Genomic DNA, 21,925 nt, shown 5'->3' with positions numbered 1-21,925 from the left:
GGCTTCAGAGCTGGTTCACAGCCAGCCTGAGTAGCCTAGACCCGGCAGCACAGAAGAGCTGGAGAGACAGCACATTGTTCGGTGAAGCGTGGCAGAAAATGTGTTCAGTTGGGCTGGGTCCGTGGGCAGAGCACAGGAGGCTCTAGCACAGCACTAGCACAAAGGAAGCCAAGATGCGGTGGGTGCTATCTGGAAAATGCCTGCTGGACTGGGCACTCACCAGGAGACTTCCCAGAGACCTCCTTTCTTGAGCTTACTCTGAATAGGACCATTAGGTCCAGTGCAGGGGCTCTTAGGGTTCAGGCTCCTGGGACAAGACCCTGTGTTCTGGTTTGGGGCCTGTGATGAGGAGTGAAACAGAGGCTTCCTTTGGATGTTGGGGCCTAGAACAGGCCTTTGAGCTTGTACTGGTTTAGCCTAGTCTATCTCCAAGGCCGATGACCTCGGCCCCAAGGCTGATGGTCCAGGACTCCAAGCTAAAAGCAGGACTTGCCCTGGACTTCATTCTGAGGCTCAGGGTTGGATGGGGAGGGGCCATGCAGAGGGCCCAGGGTCACTAGTCAGGAGTTCAGCCTCTGGACCAAGTTTGGTGGAAATTTCTGATTGTTCCTGTCATTAACCTATAGCACTTGAGGGCACATCTTAATCTGTCCTCGGAGCATCATTGATCCTAGCAGTCGGGTGAAGTAAAGCCCTATCAGTGCTCAGGGGTGTTAGCCCAGTGACCCAATCCTTGGCTGGTCCAAGCCTGAGGGCAATGTTATGGTCACCGCTTCATTTTGACCTAAGCTCTTGCATGGACTGTCCATGCCTCCTGAGGACCTGCCATTGCACTCTGATTAGCCTCCTCTGCTACCAGCCCACCCCAGCAGGCAGACCTGACCCAGTGTAGACAGGCAGGATCAAAGGCAGGATTTGGCTGCCCAGGCTGGTCCCCCCACCATTTATAGAAACCTTTTCATTTGGGTGTCACTTTCCTAACTTCCCTCCCCACAAACATCAGCTAGAGCTTGTGTGAGTTCCTCTTAGCAGACACCTTTGGTAAGAAGGAGAATGGCCTGAAGTGATGACTGTTTAGGTGGGTCCCCTAAAGACCCACTGGACTAGGACCCAGCATGAGACATTCAACACGTGTGCTGGTGAGTGGGTGCTTTTTCAATCGACAGGTCTCTGCCACAGGCTGACCTAGAACTTACTAGTCAAGGCTGCTTCTGAGCGTGTGAACCAGCTGTGTTACAGGCCTGTGTCATGTCCTGTTCTCATGGACCTCAAGCTGAAGCCAGGGGGACCCCAAACCACCATGTGGAAACAAAGGAGCATGGCTTGCCCTGACTTCCTAGACCCTAAGACTGCCATGTGTCAGTATGAGCCCATCAGTTACTGTAGAGCTAGGGATCAAACCCAGGGCTATAGCTCTGGTCCTGCTGTCGTTTTCTTCTTTCTTTTTTGTTTGTTTGTTTGTTTGTTTGTTTTGGAGACAGGGCCTCTGGGTGTAACAGAGTCCTGGCTTTCCTGCTGTTCTGGACTCATCAGCTGGCCTCAAACTCAGAGAGACCGGCCTGCCTCTGCCTCCAGAGTGCTGGGATTAAAGGTGCTCACCACCACTCTGAAGGTGATATTTCTCCAGCAGCTTCTCAGATCCTTAGGCACATTCAAAGAGGGCTAAATGCCCTGCCTGCCCTCAGTGTGTGTGTGGCGGGAGTGAGGAAGGGGAAAATGAAAATGTCTCCTAAACTGTTTAGCTTTTCAGCCAATCCTTTTGCATGAGGATTGCCCAGGCAAGCCATGGCTGTGTAGCAAGAGTTTGTCTCAGAAAAACCCAAGTAGGTCTAGCATGTGGTATGCACCTGTGTTTCCCTGACTCAGAAAGCGCAGGCCAGCCTGGGCTACATAGTAAGACCCTGTGTCAAAGACAGCATTGGCCAGCCAGATGTTTCAGTAGGTCATTTTTTTCCTACCATTTAGTCATTACTACATTTTTCTTCCCTCACTTTTCTGTAGCTGAGCATGACCTTAAACTTCAAATCCCCCTGCCTCACCCTCATAGGTGTGCACCACCACACCGAGCTCAAGGTTCTAACACCCACACTGTTGGTAAACAGATTTGCTCTCAACGCAACAACTTATAGCCAGGAAATTGTTTTGTTTTAGTTTAAGGTAAATAAACTGTTTTTGTGAAGAATGCACCTTTAGTGTGACAGCTCATTATCCCAGCATTTAGGAGGTGGAAGCAGGAGGATTGCTGCAAGTTCAACATCAGTCTGATCTGTATACAGGTTCTAGGCCAGCCAGCTACAGAGTGAGACCTAGTCTTCCTCCAAAATCGAAGAAAAAAGTTGTATGGTTATTCACCTGGAATCCCAGCATACAAGAGGCTGAAGCAGGATTGCCTGGAGTTCCAGACCTACATAGTGAGAGCCTGTCTAAGGAACAGGATTGAGAAAAAAAAGCCTGGCCTGTGGAGGTGTAGCACTACAGTAACACTGGAATACTGTGTCCAACTAAATAACCTCACAAAACTCACACAAACACAAACCTCACAGAAACGATGTGCTGGGGGAGGGAGAGCCAGCCTCACAGGGGTGGTGGCTTTTGCCTTCTTGAAGGGAGTTCACAAAGTGCTTCTTCCGTCTGAGGAGAACATTTGTTTGGAGGCACTGTCTCTGTAGTCTAGGCTAGCCTGGAACTCGCCACAGAGCCAAGGTGCCTTCGAAATCCTTGGAGTTCTTGCTGGCCCAGCCTCCTAACATGCGCACCATGTCCAGGTTAATTATTCTTCCCTTGATTTTTGGGTTGTTTTCACGTTGTTGCACAGGCTGGCCTTGAACTCCTGAGTTCAGGTGACTTCCTCCCTCAGCTTCCTCAGTAGTTAAGACTGTAGGTGTATGGCAGGGGCCAATCATGGATATTTAGGCTGGTATGGTGGCTCATGCCTGGAACCCTAGCATCCAGGAAGCTGAGGCAGGTGCTTGCTTTCAAAACCAGGCGCTCTCTCTCTCTCTCTCTCTATATATATATATATATATATATCCACACACATATATAAATATATATAGTTACAGTTTTATATATAGGCCAGGACAGCCAGAGCTACCTAATAAGACTATTTAAAACAGTGGTTCCTAACCTGTGGTTCACGACCCTATTGGGGTCACATATAAAAATCTTGCATATCAGATGTTTATATTAGATTCATAATAGCAAAACTACAGTTATGTGGTAGCCATAGGATAATTTTATGGTTAGGGGTCACCACAACAGAAGGAAGTGTATTAAGTGTCACGCCATTAGGAAAGTTGGGAACCACTGGTCTGAAACTACAAGCCAGCAAGATGTCAACAGGTAAAGAAAGGCACTTGCTGCCAAGAGGACCTGAGTTTGATCTCCAAAACCAACATGGTGGAAGGAGAGAACCACCTCTGACCACATATGGTTCCCATGTATGGCATGTTCTTTTCTAAACACACACGCACACATTTTTTTTGTTTTTCGAGACAAGGTCTCTACATAGCTAGCCCTGGTTGTCCAGGAACTTACTCTGTAGACCAAGCTGTCCTTGAATTCACAGACATCCACCTGCCTCTGCCTCCCGAGTGCTGGTTGGTGATGGCACACACCTTTAATCCCAGCACAGAGGGAGGCAGAGGCAGGCAGACCTCTGTGAGTTCAAGGCCAGCCAGGACTACATAGAGAAACCCTGTCTCGAAGAAGAAGGAGGAGGACTACAAGATGAGATTTGAAAAGAAGTCTGGAGTTGATCGGTTTGTCCCAAGAATATTTTGATAAGTGGCATTGGATTTACTTGAAATTCCCAAATACAATTTTTCCTCTCTCCTTCCCTCCGCAGGGACTGATGTAGCCTGGATTGGCCTTGAACTTTAGCCTAGGATAACCTTGACCACCTGTACTTGACAGGTGCGAACCATCACACTCAGCCTGCAGAATCTTTCTGAGCCTAGTGTCAGAGACCTAGGGTCAGAGTCAGCAGGGTCAGTGAGTCCCGAGGCCCACTTGAGCATGGACAGAACCATTTGAGATTGGCTGTGCTGGAGAGACAGCTGAGCCGGTGCACCCAGCCAGCGGCAGATGGATCTCTGAGTTCGAGGCTAGCCTGGGCTACACAGTGAATTCCAGGACAGCCGGGGCTATACAGAAACCCTGTCTTGAAAAACCAAAAAAGAGGGCTGCCGAGATGGCTCAGAGTTTAAGAGCACTGGCTGCTCTTCCTAAAAGTCCTGAGTTTAATTCCCAGCAACCACAACTAACTCCAGTTCCAGGATGTTGTAGTTGATGCCCTCTCCATGGGCACCGATACATGGGTAGTCAGAACAACCATACAAGTTATATAAAAAAAAAAAAAAAAGGTTAAAAGTCACACAGCTGTGTGCGTCCGCCCAGCCCGAGTTCTCCCTACACTGGAAAGGGAAGGGAGGCGCCTTCACTCGCACACCTGCGACTAATCTTTGTGGAGCTGGAAGTATATGGGCCGGTGGGGAAGGCTTTCTCCCCATGAGTCTTTGCTTGCAGTCGTCTTCCAGAACCTCTCCTGGTGCTGCTGGGATCTTGTCCACGGTGGGGCGAGCAGGGAGCCGGTGAACCGGAGCGACGCTGGCGTTTGGAGTGATAGTAGCCTGAGCCAGGGCGCTGAGCACCTCTCCCCTGACCCTGACCCTCTCTCTTGGGAAGCAGGTGGGAGGCTCATTATGGTTCCCAGGCTGGCCTCCAACTCCCCAGCACAAGTAGTCCGCCTGCCTCGACCTTACAGCACCCAGCCTTATAGCGAGTGTGTGTGGACACCTTGCTGGGCCGGGCACTGTCCAGTTCTTCTTTGGGTAGATTTCAAAGGCTTCTTCCCCTTCTCGCTTGGAGGGGGCGCAGGTTGCTCTGCTTTCTGTCAGCTTCTCCCAGCTCGTCCTAGCCACCCCGCTGCTGCTGCGTTTCCGTCTGTCCTATCCCTTAGGAAAGCCGGGTCCAGGATTGCCCGAGCGAGCCATCCCCGCTGCGGGGGCAGCCTGGCTCCCCGCCCAGGGCCCGGGGCCCAGCAGGGGCGTGTTCCTGCGCTCCCCTGCCATTGGCCAGGTGGGGCCGCCCTGCCTGAGGACTATAAGTGCGGAACCCGGGGCCCGAGGGCCACGCGCAGGCCAGGATGGTGGACAGCGTGTACCGCACCCGCTCCCTGGGGGTGGCGGCCGAGGGGCTCCCGGACCAGTACGCCGACGGGGAGGCCGCGCGGGTGTGGGAGCTGTACATCGGGGACACCCGCGGCCGGACGGCAGAGTACAAGGCGTGGCTGCTGGGGCTGCTGCGCAAGCACGGCTGCCAGCGGGTGCTGGACGTGGCCTGTGGCACGGGGTGAGTGCCCGCGCGGGCCCGGCGTGTGTGTGTGTGTGTTGGCGGCTGGAGCCTAGCCGGCGGCCCTGGCGGGTCAGGAGTCCCCGCCACCGGGGTGGAAGGGGGATGGCGAGAGCACCTGTCAGAAACGACCGTGCGGGCAGGGGACGGAGAGGACCCAGGGCCAGGGCACGGGTGTGGACGGAGGAGGGCTCCACGGACGGCCTCGCTCCTCCTCCTCCTCTGATGGCCTCCGGCAGTGTGAACCGAACACGTCTGTGGCACGTTTGCGCCGCCAGGTGCCGTGCCAAAAGTTGGCGTACGTGGGTGTCTGAAACCCACGTCTGAACATCGCAAACGCCCGCGAGGTAAGTCGTGGTTCTCTGCAGGCGGCACTAGGGAAACTCATTCCCGAGAAGTGAAGGTCGCCCTTCGGGGGACACGATGCAGACCGGGACAGGGACTGGCTCACACCCCCACCCAGCGCAGGACCCGCCCCCGCTCCGCTGAGTTGTTTCCGGGAGCCTTGGCATGCCCAGTTCTCAGATGCACGTGTGCAGAGGGCCTGCTTCTGATTTTTTATTTTTATTTTTTGTTTTTAACACGGGGCTGGAGAGGTAGTTGCTCCGCCGAGAGCCCCTGCAGAAGTTAGGTGGTCCGCAAGGGCCTGAACTCCATTCCAAGGGAGCTCGGCGCCCTCTGGCGTCCCTGGGGGGCACATGCACACACAGAGACGGGAAAATTAACGTTTTAGGGTGTCGCTGCCAGGTGTGGTGGCACACGCCTTTAGTGCCCGCGCTTGGGGAGGCCTACATAGCTGGGTCTCTATGCGCTCCAGGTCACCCAGCGCTACTTATGAGACCCTGTCTCTAATAAACAAATAAGAGGAGACTGGAGAGCTGGGTTGTGCTTTTACAGAGTCCCCAGGTTTGGTGCCTGACATCCTCCCCTGGCTTCTGCACACGCCAGGCATGCTCATGATGCGCAGAGCCAGGCAAGGCACATAAAACTAAATTTGTAATTTTTTTTGAGACAAGGTCTTTCTTTGGAGCCCTGGCTGTCCTGGAACTTGCTGTGCAAAACAGGCTACAAACCTTTCCAAAATATTTATCTATCCATTTATTTATTTTGCTTGCCGGGTGATAAGGATTATCACCTGAGGTCAGTAGAGATGGCCTGAGACTGGAAGCCGAGGAACAGACTCAGAAATGTTTGGGGGAAATGCCACCTGCATGGCTTCCTCCCAAGTTCCTCTGACTGGTCCTCTGAGCCCCTCATCTCTGACCTCATCCAGAGTGGACTCTATCATGCTGGTGGAAGAGGGCTTCAGCGTGACAAGTGTGGATGCCAGTGACAAGATGCTGAAATACGCGCTTAAAGAGCGCTGGAACCGGAGGAAGGAGCCCGCCTTTGACAAGTGGGGTATGTAGGTCCAGCCTGGCCCCCGCCACCCATTCCCAGGATCACTCTCCTCCCTGCCCTGAGCTCTTTGGGGCAGTGTGGGCTGACTGGTTCTCCTCAGGGGATAGTGCAGTTCCCGTCTTCCTAAAGAGCGAGGCTTTGGCGGCAGAGCGCGGCCCCCGATGTTACCAGTGAGTCTGGTCTGGTTTTGGTGCTAGGGATGGAACCTGGGTGTGCTGAGTTCTGACCACTGAGCTCTGCTGCCAGCATGTTTGCGTTTCTGGCTAGGCTAGGTTCGGGTGATTCTCCTGCATCCGCTTCCCTCCAGCAGGGACTAGACGTGCACAGCAATTGGCCTGCCCTGCAGAGCTGTGCCTAGCTGCCTGTAGCCTCCTGCCTCTCCTGCCTGCCGAGCCCGTCCGTGGAGAGCTGGCTTTTCCAGCGGTGGCTCTCTCCCCCTGCACTCTCCACGTCCCTACCATGTCCCCCATGTGTCCCGGGGGGGGGGGGGAGCTAGCTGCTAATGTCACGCTGCTGACTTCATTCCCCTCCCCTGGCCTGCAGTCATCGAAGAAGCCAACTGGTTGACTCTGGACAAAGACGTGCCGGCGGGAAATGGCTTCGATGCTGTCATCTGCCTCGGGAACAGTTTTGCTCACTTGCCAGACTGCAAAGGTAAGCCGGCAGCCTCGGCCAGCTCTTGAGCTCGGCCACTTCCGCAGCAGGCTGGCTGGCTGCTGTGACAGGGCAGACCGACCTGCTCTTCGCCTGTCTTCCTCAGTGCTGGCGCTTGGGAGGGACAGGGGAGGGGGAGTGGCCCCGGAGGCCCACGCAGATGGTGTCTGCGGCCCTGCCTGGCACCAGGTGACCAGAGCGAGCACCGGCTGGCGCTAAAGAACATTGCAAGCATGGTGCGGCCCGGCGGCCTGCTGGTCATTGACCACCGCAACTACGACCACATCCTCAGCACGGGCTGTGCGCCCCCAGGGAAGAACATCTACTACAAGGTGGGCTGGCCCTGAGTGGGGGTGGGAGGGGTGGGCGGAGCCCCGTGTCTTATGTAGCCGCCGCTGCCCGCAGAGTGACCTCACCAAGGACATCACGACGTCAGTGCTGGCCGTGAACAACAAAGCCCACATGGTGACCCTGGACTACACCGTGCAGGTGCCCGGGGCTGGCAAAGATGGCTCTCCCGGCTTCAGGTACGGTGCGGTTTGGCAGGGGTGAGGTGACGGTGGCGGGGAGAACTAAGGCCAGCAGCCCTCATGCTTGGCTGGGGCCTGTTGCAGTAAGTTCCGGCTCTCTTACTACCCGCACTGTCTGGCGTCCTTCACGGAGCTGATCCAAGCAGCCTTTGGGGGCAAGTGCCAGCACAGCGTCCTGGGTGACTTCAAGCCTTACAAGCCTGGCCAGGCCTACATTCCCTGCTATTTCATCCACGTGCTCAAGAAGACAGACTGAAAGCGGCCTTGGCACCCCCAAGGCCCCGCCCAGGCAACGGAGGTCTCTGGGGTGGGATAACTCATGTACCTACCCTAAGACCATCCCCTAACACAGACACTGCAGCTGGGTGCAGGATTGTGGGGTCAGGCAAACAGGGAGCCAAAATATAGTCTGTGCCTTTTTCAAGCCTCCTGTGCCTTGTGTTTCTTTTGGAAGTAACACGGTGCCCATCCCGTTCCCTTCCCAAGACCTTACTGTGCCCTCAATCTTGCCTTTTGCACTGCAATCTCTCACAACACCAGCAGGGGGCAGTATATACTTTATTTTCCGTCACAGAACAGGTGTCTCAACACTGATCCCAGGCTGCCAAGCCTGCAAGCTGCCAGGCCTGGCTCTCCTGAGCTCGAGGGCCTCCTCCCACTGAGGCCCACGAGGGATCTCCTGGAGGGAGGCAGCAGTCAAGTGACAGGCAGCAGGTACCTCCTGTCACGTGGGCAGAGGCAGACGGCAGGCAGCTCCTAGCAGGCGGCAAACTTGCGCTGGATGCGCTTGTAGCGGAGCAGCTCCTGCTCACTGACCGAGGGCTGCAGCCGGGCTGCGGCTTGCAGCAGGTCCTCCATGGTAAGCAGCAGTGCGGAGCTCCCCAGCTCCAGCCCTGAGGGGTGGCAAGCAGGAGTAAGGCCCGACCCCAGCTGAGGCACAGAGGCTGTGGTCTGTGTCTAGGTCGGAGAGAGACCTGAGAGCCTTCCTCCTCAGCTGGCTGTCCCGCTGAAACTCAGGCCCAGGCTTGTCTCCCGCTAGCGCTTCGTTTCCCTCCTACGGCTGTCAAGTGAGCTCACCTTCCTCTAGGTCTCGAACCCTGCGCTTGAGGGCGGCTGTCATGGCGTCAGAGCAGAGAGAATAGAGGTCTGCACCTGTCAGCTGGGGCGGGCAGCAATCCAGCACGTTCATCAGGCTCACAGAGGGCTCCAACTTGAACCTGTTAACACCCAACCAGAAATGGGAAAGCTGGCTCCACCTCCCTCAAGAGCCTGGCACAGGCCCTAACCACCCCAAGCCCCCAGCCCTCTGACATACTTCCGTGTGATGGCACTCAGAACACGCAACTGGGAGGCCCGGTCCTCACTTGCCCCTACAAACACCAGCTTGTCGAACCTTTAGAGAGGTACAACCAGGAAAGGCGTCAGGGCTGGCGGCCACGAGGAGTGAAGGGGGCATAGGATAGATGTCAACGGAGGGGTCTGGAGGAGGAGACAGGCCCAGGACACCCACCTGCCAGGCCGCACAAGGGCAGGGTCCAGGAGGTCTGGCCTGTTGGTGGCTCCGATCACAAACACGTCCTGCGTGCTGTGAAGCCCGTCCAGCTCAGCCAAGAGCTGAGACACCACCCTGTGGGGAGGCGGCCACGCTCTGCCAGAGTCCTCTTGGCCTCGGCCCGCCAGCGCTTCTCTCTGAAGGCTGCTTCAGCAAGGTCCCCTGCTGCCCACATACCTCTCCACACAGACAGCCCTCCTCAAAGTTCAACCCCCAAGTCCTTTTTCGCTTCCCTTCCGCCAGCGCTGAGCCAGAAGGGCAGGAACCTCTATCTTAGAACCCTGACCTGGAGCCTGAGTGTGACTAATCCCACCCACATGGGATCCCAGACCTCCATTCCCGCTCTGAATCCCTGACCTGTCCATCACGCCTCCGGAGTCTCCACTCCGCCCCCGGCTTGGAGCTAAGGAGTCCAGCTCATCGAAGAAGATGATGCATGGAGCGGCAGCCCTGGCCCTGGCAAACACTGAGAAAGAGGCTTACGGGAGGGTGTTGTCAGGGAGCTTGCAGCCAGGGGAGGATGGGCAGCTGAGCCCGGGCCGGCACTCAGCTGGGCCGGGCCTGAGCAGCAGCTGGGGAAGGTGGCACGAGGGCCGCTCCCCGCCCACTCACCTTCCCGCACGTTCTCCTCGCTTTGACCCACATACATGTTGATGAGCTCTGGTCCCTTTACACTGAGCGACAGAACGGGTGAGTGAGGCCCAGCAGGCCCCTGTACCGTTGTCCTCTCCGCCCTTCCTTCCTCACCAGCCTGCTGTGGTCCCCAACCTCCCACCCGGCCCTCCAAGCCCTGCCAACCTGAGGAACGTGAGACTGCATTCAGTGGCCACTGCCTTGGCCAGGAGGGTCTTGCCAGTGCCTGGAGGCCCATGGAGCAGGAGGCCAGAGCGCCTCAGGCCCAGGCTTAGCAGCTCAGGGTGCTCCAGAGGCAGCTGGATGGTCTCCAGGATCTCCTTCTTCACATCCTGCAGCCCCCCCACATCATGCCAGGACACTGACGGGATCTGGGGGATGGATGAGTGTTTAGGGAGGCGCAAAGAGGCGGAGCTCGTGCGCCACCTCCAAGGACCCGGCGTCGCACCTTGGGTGCTCCCACAGCTTGGGAGTGAGCTGCCTGCAGCTGATCTAGAGCCTGCCCGAAGTCCTCGGCCAGCAGGGGAAAGCCGGCCGCACACAGCTCCCCTTCATCCTCCTCGCTCATGCTGCCCACTGAGCTACAGAGAGAAACGCAGTTAGGCTCACATCTGTAATCCCAGCATGTAGGAGGCTGAGGCAGAGGAGCTTTGGGAGTTCCAGGTCAGCAGGGCACGGTGGCGCACACCTGTAATCCCAGCACTCAGGGAGGCAGAGGCAGAGGCAGGAGGATTGCTGTGAGTTCAAGGCCAACCTGGTCTACAAAGTGAGTCCAGGAGAGCCAAGGCTACACAGAGAAACCCTGTCTTGAAAAACAAACAAAAAAAGAGATCCAGGTCAGGCCTTTGACCCCAGCACTCATGTGGCAGAGGCAGGTAGATGTCTATGAGCTCAAGACTAACTTGGTCTACACATTGCGTCCAGGCCAGCCAAGGCTACATAGTGAGACCCTGTCTTAAAAAAATAAAGGACCAGGCCAAACAGGTTATGCATCAAGACCGTCACAGAACAGAGAGTGCAAGAGAAGAAAACACCTCTATGCTGGGGTTTCATTGCCTCTTCCCCATTTCACCAGCCACCTTTGCCCTGTGACGAGTTCTGCTTACCTGGAGGCTTTGACCCTGGCACAGGCCGCCCGGCTGGTGTGAGTCAGAAGGGCATAGAGGTCCCCTACCACAAAGCCCTAGGGAATTAAACAAAAGGACACATGGGCAGGGCAGAGCAGGCAGAGCCCATGGGGTCTGGATCAGCCGGAGCGGGGGCTTTGGTGGCTTCCGGTTTGTGGGGCAGCAGAGACAGAGTCCTATGTGTGACAATAGCCTGTGATGGCCCAGGGAAAAGGCACCCGTGTAGATGATACTCACAGCACAGCGCCGTGCCAGCTGTGACAGGTTCACCTCCTGGCCCAAGGGAAGGTGGGCAGTGAGGGCCCGCAGGACACTGAGCCGCTGGCCCTCGGACAGCACCGGCACCTCGAGCTCATGAGGAAAGGCCGTCTGCAGGTCGGCGGGCAGGTCCTGGGCGCGGCTTGTGGTGGCCGCCACCATCAGAGGAGGGCAGCTGCAGACAGAGATGAGCCCTGAGTGCAGGAACGGGCCCAGCAGCTCCTGCGTTTGGTGTGCAGGTGTGGGGAGGTCTGGTGCTGGGACTGGGTAGAAAGAATTGTCATCCAAAGTCCGGCCACTACCCCTTAAGGGCGGGGACACCATTAAGGGGGAATCTGCACTTCACTGGGGGAGCTCACTGAGGACAAGGACCTCAGCCTAATGTTTCCTCCAAACTGCCAGACTGCACCCTCCTAAGAATTCAGCCAGGTGAGATTTCAGAGAAGCTAGCAGGGTGTCAGGAAGTGAGGAATGAAAGGGCGGAAAAGACTTAAGAGGGGGGCTCCCCCCCCCATAACCCGCCTGCCCTAGAAATACCTGCTGAGAGGGTCTTCATCCAGGAGAAGGTGACGCAGCGTGGCCACCACCCGGGCGTCCTCCCCCAGCCCGTCGCGGTCCCGGCCCAGAAGGTCCACAGCTGTCAGCAACAGGACTGCAGGCCTGCAGCGGCGGGCCCGGGAGAAGGCCGCCTGCAGCTTTGTCTCCGTGGCTCCGCTGGTGTCTGCGCAAAGGCTGGAGCAGGGCACCTGGAGGAGACACCAGATGGTTCTGTGAGAACAGGACGGAGAGGTGGGAGGGGTCAAAAGATGCAGGCCACCTTTGCTTTGTAGAGCAGGGATGGGGGAGGGGGAAAGGAGGTGCACCACGCAGGTGGTGGCTTTGGAATGTGCAACCCTGAGACCCCTCCTTCCTGAAAGGACCTCTGAGTGTCGTGGGGCCACATAGCAGCCTGGACTACTGCGCTCAAGTGTTAGGGCTGCTACATGGTGATGAGGGAACGCAGAGAGAGAAAGGCAGAATGTGTGCTGAGGGGAAGTGGTTGGGCTCTCTCCGGGGGCCTTCACCTTCAGTAGATGGAGCCCGAGGCGACTGCAGGCCGCAGTGACTGCTGTGGTCTTCCCACTGCCCGGAGGGCCCCGAAGAAGCACACAGCTGGTTCCCGTGAGCAAGGTTCCTCTGCAATTAGAGAACAGATACTGTATCTCCCCCACACTTTCCGCCCAAATGTTAAGACCCCAGTAACACAGGGACCCTTGGATCTCAAAAGCACCCTGTCTCTCCTTGTGCCTCCCTAATCCCATTCAGGCCATCTCCATGTGGAGGCCTTGTCTCTCACGCCACCTCTAGTATCGGGCAAAAGCACAAAGACAGAGTATTCCACAGCCACAGACCACTGTGCCTTCAGTGAGGCCAGCTTGATAGGTCTGGTCTGAAGAACATAGGGAGGGGTCTGGGTATCGGAGAGGGACACTGTGCCCTTCAGGGACGGAGTGGTGAAGGCCAGGCTGGATCTTGGGCCCCCCAGCAGAAAAGAAGCCTCAGAGACAGCGAGTGGCGAGGGCTTGGACCAGGTGCCCTGGCTTGAGGACCCCAACTCTCGCTAGACCACTGGGAGTTACTGGGATGCTACTCTGCAGAGATGCCCCGAACAGGCCCTTCTCACAGACTGGATTTACACCTCAGGGTGCGGCCTCACTCACCCAGGCTGCAGGTGAGGCTTCAGGACCGCGCAGAGCTCATTTACCAAGGCCTCCAGGCCCGGAGGAGACAAGCTGTCCCAGGGAGTGGACCTTCCCGAAGGCAGCAGAGGAACACGACTCAGGACAGAACCTGCCTGTGAGGGGTAGGAAAAAGCCCAAGGTTCTCTGGCGCTCCGACTCCTTCGCAAGTCTCTCCCATGCAAGGCCTTACCATGTATAAAGAGGTGTGGGTGATATCGGCCAGGAAGGCACTGGCTGGTCCATCTGGGGCTTCCCCAACTGTTTTCTTCACTTTAAAAAACAACTCCCGCCACCTGCAAGAGAGAGGACCGATGAACCCAGGACCTAGAGCCCATGTCTGCCCCTCTCCAAGAGCAGGTGGCTTTCTCACAGAAGACAAACTGTGGGAGCAACACAGGTCAGTGCCCTGAGACTGATGAGGCAGGGCGGGGGACTGCAGAAAGGCCCCCATTACAACCATCAGATGGTTCCGGAGGGCATTTCTCCAGGCATATGGCCTCGCCACCCACCCCCAAGAGGTGAAGTGTTACACGCCATTAGGAAGTGTTACAACCTGTGGCCATTTCCAGTGGCTTCAGCACTGTCTCTCTCTCCTACATGTCTGCATCAGGGTCCAAGATCTCAAACAGAAGTGTCCCTTGTTTCTTACTGAATAACCCAATACATTCCAACTAAAGGTAAATTCTTTAATAAAGGCATCTAACGCTAGTCCTGGGCAGCAGAGGCAGGAAGGTCAAACGACAGACCGGGCCACACTACAAAGTGAGAAGAGCAACTCTCTAGTCTGGAATTATCTGTGGAGCTTTAAAAAAAAAATAAATATTTTCCATGTGCTCTATGAGTCCTTTCAACACACTGGTGGCTGCCAGGATCTGGGGAACAGCGAAAGAAATGGGAAATGATTATTAGGGGGTAGAGTTTGTTTTTGTGGTTAGGAGAGTTCAAGGATCAGAAATGTTTGTACAATTTTATAACTACAACAAAACCCACTGAGTTGTGCACTTGCTTATTTTGAGAGAGGTCTCTCTCTCTCTCTCTCTCTGTTTCCTCGAACGGCCTCAAATTCATAACCTCTGTTATGTGACCCTCTGTCTCAGCCTGTCAAGTAGGTGGATGCTGGATGCATGCCACCATGACCAGACAGATGAACTGTACATCTTTGAGGACTTTAGAAAGGCCTCAAGTGGGGCGGAAACCCGTAATCTCAGCAGTCTGGAGGCAGAGGCAGGAGGACCTCTGTGAGTCCAAGGCCAGCTGGACTACATAGCTAGTTCCAGGACAACAAGGACTACACAGAAAGAAACTGTCTCTAAGACCCCTGACCCCCCAAAAAGTGTAAGAGGTGAGGTTGCAGTCAAAGGCTTCTAGTCTCAGAATCACACTACATGTCCCCTCTCACTTTAATTTCAACAATTAATACTGGGCCAGACAGACTGCTTGGTGGGTAAAGGCCTTGTTGCCAAGCCACAGACTACCAGGGTTAAATCCTTGGAATTCACACGGTGGGAGAGAAGCAACTCCCACAAGTTGCCTTCTGAGCTCAAGCTCCTGTCACACATTTTATAAATAACAACATAAGCTGGGCCTGGTGGCACATGCTTTTAGTCCCAGCACTAGGGAGGCAGAGGCAGGTGGGTCTCTGGGTTCGAGGCCAGACTGGTCTACAAGCCATGTCAGCCAGGGCTACACAGAGAGACTCTGTCTCAAAACAAACAAACAAACAAAAAACAATGATAATAATAATAATAATAATATTACTTCATCCGTTGAAAGAAAAAGATTGCACAGACCGGAAGCTCATCCTGATTCTAGTTCAATGGGTCTGGGGTGTAAATCTGTATTTTCTGCAAAGTGGAGGCAAAGCCAGAGCTGAGCAGTCTTTAACCAGTGCCACTTTAATCAGAGGTATTTGGTACTAACTGGGAAGAGGGCAAGGGCAGGCAGCAGCTAGCCACTCAGGCTGCCAGAGACATGCGTAAAAACACTCTTCCTTTTAACTCGTAGGCCGAGAGACACCAAGGAACAGACCATGCTTGGGCCTCTGGAAGACCCACCGGATGCAAACTCCTCTACCCAAAATGTCACATAGTTGCCAAGCTGCCCACGCTGGCAGCAAAGCTGGGTGGGGGCCACTTTAAAGTAGAGGAAGGTTTTTGTTACAAAATTCTTATAAGTGAGACTAGGGATGGCTCAGCTGGTAAAGTTATTTTCCCAAAAAAAAAATATGGAGACCAGAGTTCAGAGCCCTAGAGCCACAGAATGGTGGTGGACAGCATGTGGCCGTCTGCCCATCATCCCGGGAAGCGCAGGAGGAAACGGGGAATCACTAGGGCAGGCTGGCTGGACAGACTAGCCTAAACAGAGTTCCGGGCATAGTGAGCGACCCTGCCTCAAGATATAAGTGTTGGGGGTGGGTCTGATGCTTGTATTTTGATGCTAATTACTGGCCCTCCAGATCTGGTTACTACCTGGCCACACCTATCCTTGTGTAAACCTGCCTAAGACAATATTCCTGATTGGTTAGTTCTTGCCTGTACCTGGGCAGGTGGAAGGAGGTAGGAGACTAAGTAAGGTTCCTGGGCTTTGGGGACCCGAAAATCACAGTAAGAAGGAAGAGAGGGAGGAAGCCTAGATAGGTTAGCATGGAAAAGAAACCACGTGGGCCGGGAAGAAGGACCCCGAAAGTGGCGTGGAAAGGAGCAATCAAGATGAAGGATAAGCAAGTATTTCTAAGGTTAAGAACGGGAGGTAGCCCAGACAAGGATGGTTAAGGCAGATGGCAATGGATGGGGGCTGGGAGGCGAGGTTATTGAGATAGTGTAGGTGGAATTATTTGCCCAGCCCAAGATGTTATAAAGCAATTATAAAATTGAACAGATGCCTGTGTCTTACTGATTATGATAGCGGGTCAAATAATACCACTGTAATAATTATAGGGCGGATAATAATAAAGTTATTTGTCCCAATGCCATTTATTTTCAACAACATATAAGCTAGAGAGCAACTGAAGACCCGTAATGCCAATCACGGGGCCTCCACACACCTATAGTTGCATGCTCATGCATCACACTCAGACGCACACCCAAAACAATAAATTTCCTCTGAGTTATGGTTGGCAGTGGCTGCAGTTAAAAACTAAAACATGAGGAAAAGTATGTGCTGTGCATTAAACCAGGAGCGTGGTGCGTGCCAAGTGATGGCTGTGTGTGAGCTGTGCTCTCGCTCAGAAAACTACCTTACTGCAGCTCAGATGCAGAGGCTGCACCCACAGCCTTGCGCCTCTAGCATGTATCCTGTCAGGACATTTTGGAAGCACTGCACGGGAAAGCAAGGAGGGACGACCCTGTGGGGAGTTAGGAAGGGAGCTCCTTCCTCAGTGGTGGTGGCGGGGGAGGGGGCAGTGGAGCTGATGACTCCCATGTAGCTTTGGTTTGTGAAGCAGAGTACAAAGGAAGCCGAAGAGGGTCCATCAATGATGGGATTCCTTTTTAGGGAACGGAAGGAGCTCTCCGGGGCCCAGGTGGCCTAAACAGTTCTATCTGGCCCTGGACTCTCCTCCCTACTGTCCCAATCCTGCTTTCCTCAGGAAACATGAATAGCACTGCGCTCAGCACCCAGGAGGCAGGTAGGTTTCCCGGGCTGGGTCAGCAGCAATGCAGGGAATGGCTGGCTGCTGTGTCCTTTGAAAGGATGATGTGTGGGTGGTCTGCAGTTTTTCCACAGATTAAGTCAGCGGCTGTGAGTTTAGTTTAGTTGTAGAATGTTTGTCCAGCATGAAGGAAGTCTTCATGCTTGAGCCAAAGACCCACATAAAATGGTGTGCAGCCCTATAAATCTCAGGACTCAGGAGGTAGAAGCAGGAAACTCAGAAATTCAAAGCTATCATTCTCACAGATTTTGAGGTTAGCCTGGGCTATATGAAACCCTTTCTCCAAACAAACAAACAAACAAAAACAAACAAGCAAAAAGCAGGGCAGAGGTGGCACACATCTTTAATCCCAGCACCTGGGAGGCAGAGGCAGGTGGATCTCTCAGTCTGAGGCTAGCCTGGTCTATACAGCAAGTTCCAGGACAGCCAGGGCTACACAGAGAAACCCTGTCTCAAATCCCCAAAACTCTTCCACTCCAAAAAAGAAAAAAAAAAAAAAAATCAAGCAAACAATAACCCAAGTCAGGCTGCGCATGATGGTGCATGCCTTTAATCCCAGAATTTGGGAGGCAGAGGCAGTTGGACAGATGTGATTTTTCAGGCTGGGCTACATAGTGAGACCCTGTTTCAAAATAAACAACTAATTCAGGCATCTTAGCACTCAGGAGGCTGGGCCAGGAGAACTGCTCCAAGTTCAAGGTTACTGGGGTTATGGATCACGTATTCAGGCACCCACCTTGAGCTACAGAGCAAGAAATGGACTCAAAAGGACAACACCGCATACACAGCATCTGCTCTAAGGCATTTGTTAAACTAGAGAGCCAGGGGCAGGAGACTGGCAAGTACCAGCCTAGATGCCAGGCCCCCGAGTGTGGACCAGGGTTACTACCGTTGCCTTCACCTGAGCACTACTGTCTTCAGATAGGAAGCACCAAGTGCCAACAAGAACCAAGGTCTGGATGTTGACAAAGATGAGGCAGGCATCCCTGCCAAGTGTCTTCCTTGCTATAGGTAGGACAAGAGATGAGGCAGAAAACCTGCAGATGATAGCTGCCAAAGTTGGGTTACCCTATCTGTCACTTGTGCTCCCCTAATAAAACACGAGTGGAGTAGTCCTCCCTTAGAGTTCCTGACACTATTGAGGGTTCTCTTTTCCTTAATAAATCTGTGTTTGTTTGTTCCTGCTTTTTCCAGACAGGGTCTCTCTGTGTGGCCCTGTCTGACCTGGACTTGCTTTGCAGATCCGCCTGCCTCTGCCTCCCAGAGTGCTGGGATTACAGGTGTGCACCACCGCTCCTGGCTTTAGGCCGTGATTCCTAACCTGGCTTTGGTTATGTCCATGTGGGTACCAGAGAGTGTGTTTCCTTCTCTCTCACTCCAGCAATTAACAAAATATCCTTTGGCACAAAACTGCTACATACAACCTGTGGGGAGAGAAGACTGTGGAACTGCAGTCAGGTTCTGACTGGGCTATGGGTGAGGAGGCAGCTGCATACCTGGGCAGTTTCTCCAGGCTTCCTTCCAGGGTCTCAACTTGCCCAGCCGTTGGCACACACAGAACATCCCCTTCCTGGACCACCCTGTAACACATCAGTGGCCTCAGTCAGCTCACAGTGGGAGTCAGGAGTGGGTGCCTGACACATCTGGCCTATTCCAATAAGATCCACAGCTTTCCAAGCAACTTTCTAGGGGGCAATTAAGACTTAAAACTAAGACTAGAGATGAGAAGAGCTCCTGGCTCTTCTGGAGTCTCTTTATCCTGTCCTTTTTTTTTTTTTTTTCTTAGAATGTTCAAATTCCCCTCCTGGTTATCTCAAGACTCCTTGCCACAATCCTGCCTACAACTCGGCTTCCCCTAAGCCAGCAGCCATGGGGTACCCAGACCTGAGGCATGGGAGAGGAGGTGGGGGACAAGGGGAGGGTATTCCTTTCCTTAAAAGGTATAGGCAGCTAACCTGGGTGTGTGAAAGTGCTGATAAAGAACATGGTCATAATTTCCATTAGTGCTGTAGTGAGGCGAGGAGACAATTTCAATGTGTAATTCTCGAGCAAATGGAGGCCCAGGCATTGGTGAACAGCTTCCTTTTTCTTCAGGGGCGACAGAGCCTTCCAGATACCTCTAATGGAGAAACAGTGGCCACCTTACAAACTGCAAGGACTCGTAAGGCTGTAGGCTGCTTGCTCTCTTAGCAGCCAGTGTCCACATCTGTCTGTCCCATGTCAAGGCTAGTGACCTGAGGCAGCCAAACTACAGACCTCTATTGTCCTTAGAAAACCAAAAGCTCAAGTCTGCTGCAGTAGTGCAAGCCTGTTGTCCCAGCACTCAGGGAGGCAGAGGCAGGTGGATCTCCGAGTTCGAGAGCAGCCTGGTCTACAAAGTGAGTCCAGGACAGCCAAGGCTACACAGAGAAACCCTGCCTTGAAAAAAAGAAAGAAAAAAGAAAATCAAAAGCTCTCCTTCTAATGTGTACCAAGAAGCCATGTCAACCCTTCTTGACTTCCAAAAAGCTGCCTGTAAAGGCTCTTTCTGGGCTTTTGATACCTAAAGAAAAGGCCAATGAGGTGCAAAGAAATGTATTTCTGTAAGTCCTGTTTTTCTGTTTCTTTTGAGACAGGGTTGCATTTAGCCCAGACTGGCAGCTATGTTAGTGGGAGTGCTCTTGAATTCCTAATCCTGCCTCTGCCTCCCAAGTGATGGGATTACAGACAAGCACCACCAGGCCCAGCATCTACAAGCTCTTTGAATGACGCTAGCCAGTGACTGAAATGACACTGAATTCTGGCTGTGGGAAAAGGATATAGTTTTGATATTTCATTCCATAGCTCAGGTGGACCTTCAACTCAGTGATTCTCCTGCCTCAGCTTCTCAAGTTCCAGGACTACAGATAGAAGCCACCGTGGCCAGATTTTGATACAGCCTAACAGAGGTAAAGAGCTGGTTTAGCTGAATGAGCTTCACAATACCCACCTTCTTCAGCCAGAAGGAAACCCACTCACTGCTATTCTCGTAGGGGCAGCTTAATGGACTTGTTTAGTTGGTCTGGTTTGGGGGCTTGGCAGGCTTTCTTTCACTGAGCCTCACCCTAGGCCCATCTCAGTGCTAACCGCACACTCACCTAACAAAAGTTTCTACACTGATGGACATGCTTTGTTTCTAAATATGGCTGGGCACCTGAGGGGGGTTAAATCAACTCTAGAACTGATGTTTTAGCTAGTTCATTTTAAGTGGCTACTGGCTTCCTTTGGTTTAGTTTAGAAATTAAACTGTAGGACCTTCCCCCAAACACAATTATATTTTTCATATATATATGAAAAATATATATATATGATTTATTTATTTATACAGTATTTTGCCTGCAAGCCAGAAGAGGGCACCAGATCTAGTGATAGATGGTTGTGAGCCACCATGCTTGCTGAGAATTGAGCTCAGGACCTCTGGAAGAACAGCCAGTCTCCTCTTAACCCAAGCCATCTCCCCAGCCCATCACAATTGTATTTTTCAAAGGCACAAACCAAAACACTTCAAGAACTTCTCTTAAATTTAATAAGATAGGTTAAATACCAGTACCAAAGATAACAAGAAGCCCTTTCAAGGAATTTACAATATGATTGGGGACTAGATAGTATATAATCATAAAAGTAAAATAAATATGCCAACAAAGACTCAAAAGGCTAGAGGGGGAAGAAATGATCATGAAAGGATTTATGAAGGTGTCACTTTTTAGGCAGGCATTGGAGTAGAGGATGGTAAAATTTTATCAGATAAAGCTAGAACAGGAAGGCAAGAGAAAGCGTAAGCCAAAGGTACCAAGATACTATCTATTCTAATGTAGCAACCCAGTTATTGGTTAGCATAAAGTCGGAGTATGCCCAACTGGTACTTGACACCTTTCACCTGAACACGTGAAAGCTGTTCTCCTGCACCACTACACCATGGAGACAGAGAACGGGTTATACGGGTGAACAAGGCCGAGAGACCTTCAGTGAAAGGTGAAAGGCACAGGGGACCTAAATTCTACAGCCTTAGCCTTCCAACTCAGTTGTGTCGGGTTAAGAGGGCAGAAGTTGAAAAGGAAGCGTTCCTGACCTGAATTCTGAGCTCTCCCACTTGCAGGGGGTCACAGCCGAGATTAAAAGCCAGAGCGGCGGGCACATACACCAGTCCGTCAGCGAGTGGCTCTCCCGTCTGCCCCGAGCTGGGTCCCAGTCTCTCGGACAGGTCCCAGCGAGGTTCTAGGACCTGTACTTGAGCCAAATGCGGCCGGGAGGTGTTTGGGAACTCTTCGACCCGGGCCACCCATACCCATTCGCCCTGGAAGAGCCCGAGACCGCGGAGACAGCTCCGGCTCACTCCTAGAGCATCTCCAGTTCCTCCCACAACTCCTTGGAGTTGCCGGACTGAGTGGGAAACCGCAAAAGTGGATACTACAGGCGGGGGTGGGGGATGGCTGTGGTCCCTACTCTCCAGGCCCAGTTTGGCCCGACCGCGGAGCTCAGTCACAGCCAGCCGCGTCCCCGGGCCCAGCAGCCCTTGCAACGCCGGCCTCGTCTCCAGCACTCGCGAACCGGGCACGGGCAGGGTCTCCCCGCGGCGCACCAGCAGGGGCCCGACTCGAGGCGCCAGGCCAGGGCCGAGAGACGTGCCGAGCAGCGCCCAGCCCAGCGCCGGAGGCCGCCGCACAGGCCGCGCTCGCACTCGCGCCCCGGGGCCCAGCGCCAGGAGCCGCAGCAGCGCGCGGCTCACCAGCAGCTGCGGAGGGCCGGGCCCTCGCTGCTCGCTCTGGGCACCGGGCCCTTCCAGGGCCGCCACGAGCAGCGCGGGCCCCGCAGGACTCTCGCTCGCCGGCCTCAGCGCCAGCACCAGGCCCAGCCCCGCCGCGGGCCACGGGCCCCCGGGCGGCAGCAGCACCGCCAATGGCGGCGTCTCTGTCGGGAAGGGTTCTAGGACGCGCAACACCGCCAGCGCCATGGCGAAGAAGAACGGAGAACCCCTCCACTTCCGGAACCAGCGACCGAAAAACCACCGGGCGCGAGAGGGGCTTCCGCTT

The 21,925-nt window shown here is 54.1% G+C and overlaps 2 protein-coding genes across 2 annotated transcripts; one reads left to right on the top strand and one right to left on the bottom strand.

Moving 5' to 3' along the window:
• Positions 1 to 5,085: 5,085 nt before the first annotated feature.
• Positions 5,086 to 8,361, top strand: Gnmt (glycine N-methyltransferase). The gene is made up of 6 exons (XM_021640165.2): positions 5,086 to 5,352; positions 6,626 to 6,753; positions 7,297 to 7,407; positions 7,597 to 7,739; positions 7,813 to 7,934; positions 8,022 to 8,361. Exons 1-6 carry the CDS (start codon positions 5,147 to 5,149, stop codon positions 8,191 to 8,193), a joined length of 882 nt encoding a protein of 293 aa, XP_021495840.1. The 5' UTR covers positions 5,086 to 5,146; the 3' UTR covers positions 8,194 to 8,361.
• A 116-nt stretch (positions 8,362 to 8,477) lies between these two features.
• Positions 8,478 to 21,915, bottom strand: Pex6 (peroxisomal biogenesis factor 6). Its single transcript, XM_021640196.2, has 17 exons — positions 20,965 to 21,915; positions 18,833 to 18,996; positions 18,374 to 18,457; positions 13,419 to 13,521; positions 13,208 to 13,341; positions 12,572 to 12,683; positions 12,045 to 12,253; positions 11,487 to 11,682; positions 11,229 to 11,305; positions 10,571 to 10,703; positions 10,288 to 10,493; positions 10,102 to 10,163; positions 9,847 to 9,955; positions 9,448 to 9,564; positions 9,253 to 9,330; positions 9,015 to 9,154; positions 8,478 to 8,830 (listed from the first exon to the last, which is right to left on the bottom strand). Exons 1-17 carry the CDS (start codon positions 21,844 to 21,846, stop codon positions 8,694 to 8,696), a joined length of 2,943 nt encoding a protein of 980 aa, XP_021495871.1. The 5' UTR covers positions 21,847 to 21,915; the 3' UTR covers positions 8,478 to 8,693.
• Positions 21,916 to 21,925: the final 10 nt, after the last annotated feature.

Source organism: Meriones unguiculatus, chromosome 16 (assembly GCF_030254825.1).
Source record: "Meriones unguiculatus strain TT.TT164.6M chromosome 16, Bangor_MerUng_6.1, whole genome shotgun sequence".
NCBI classification, from domain to species: domain Eukaryota; kingdom Metazoa; phylum Chordata; class Mammalia; order Rodentia; family Muridae; genus Meriones; species Meriones unguiculatus.
Note: the sequence above shows the minus strand (reverse complement) of the source record. Positions and strands in the feature narration are given on the sequence as shown.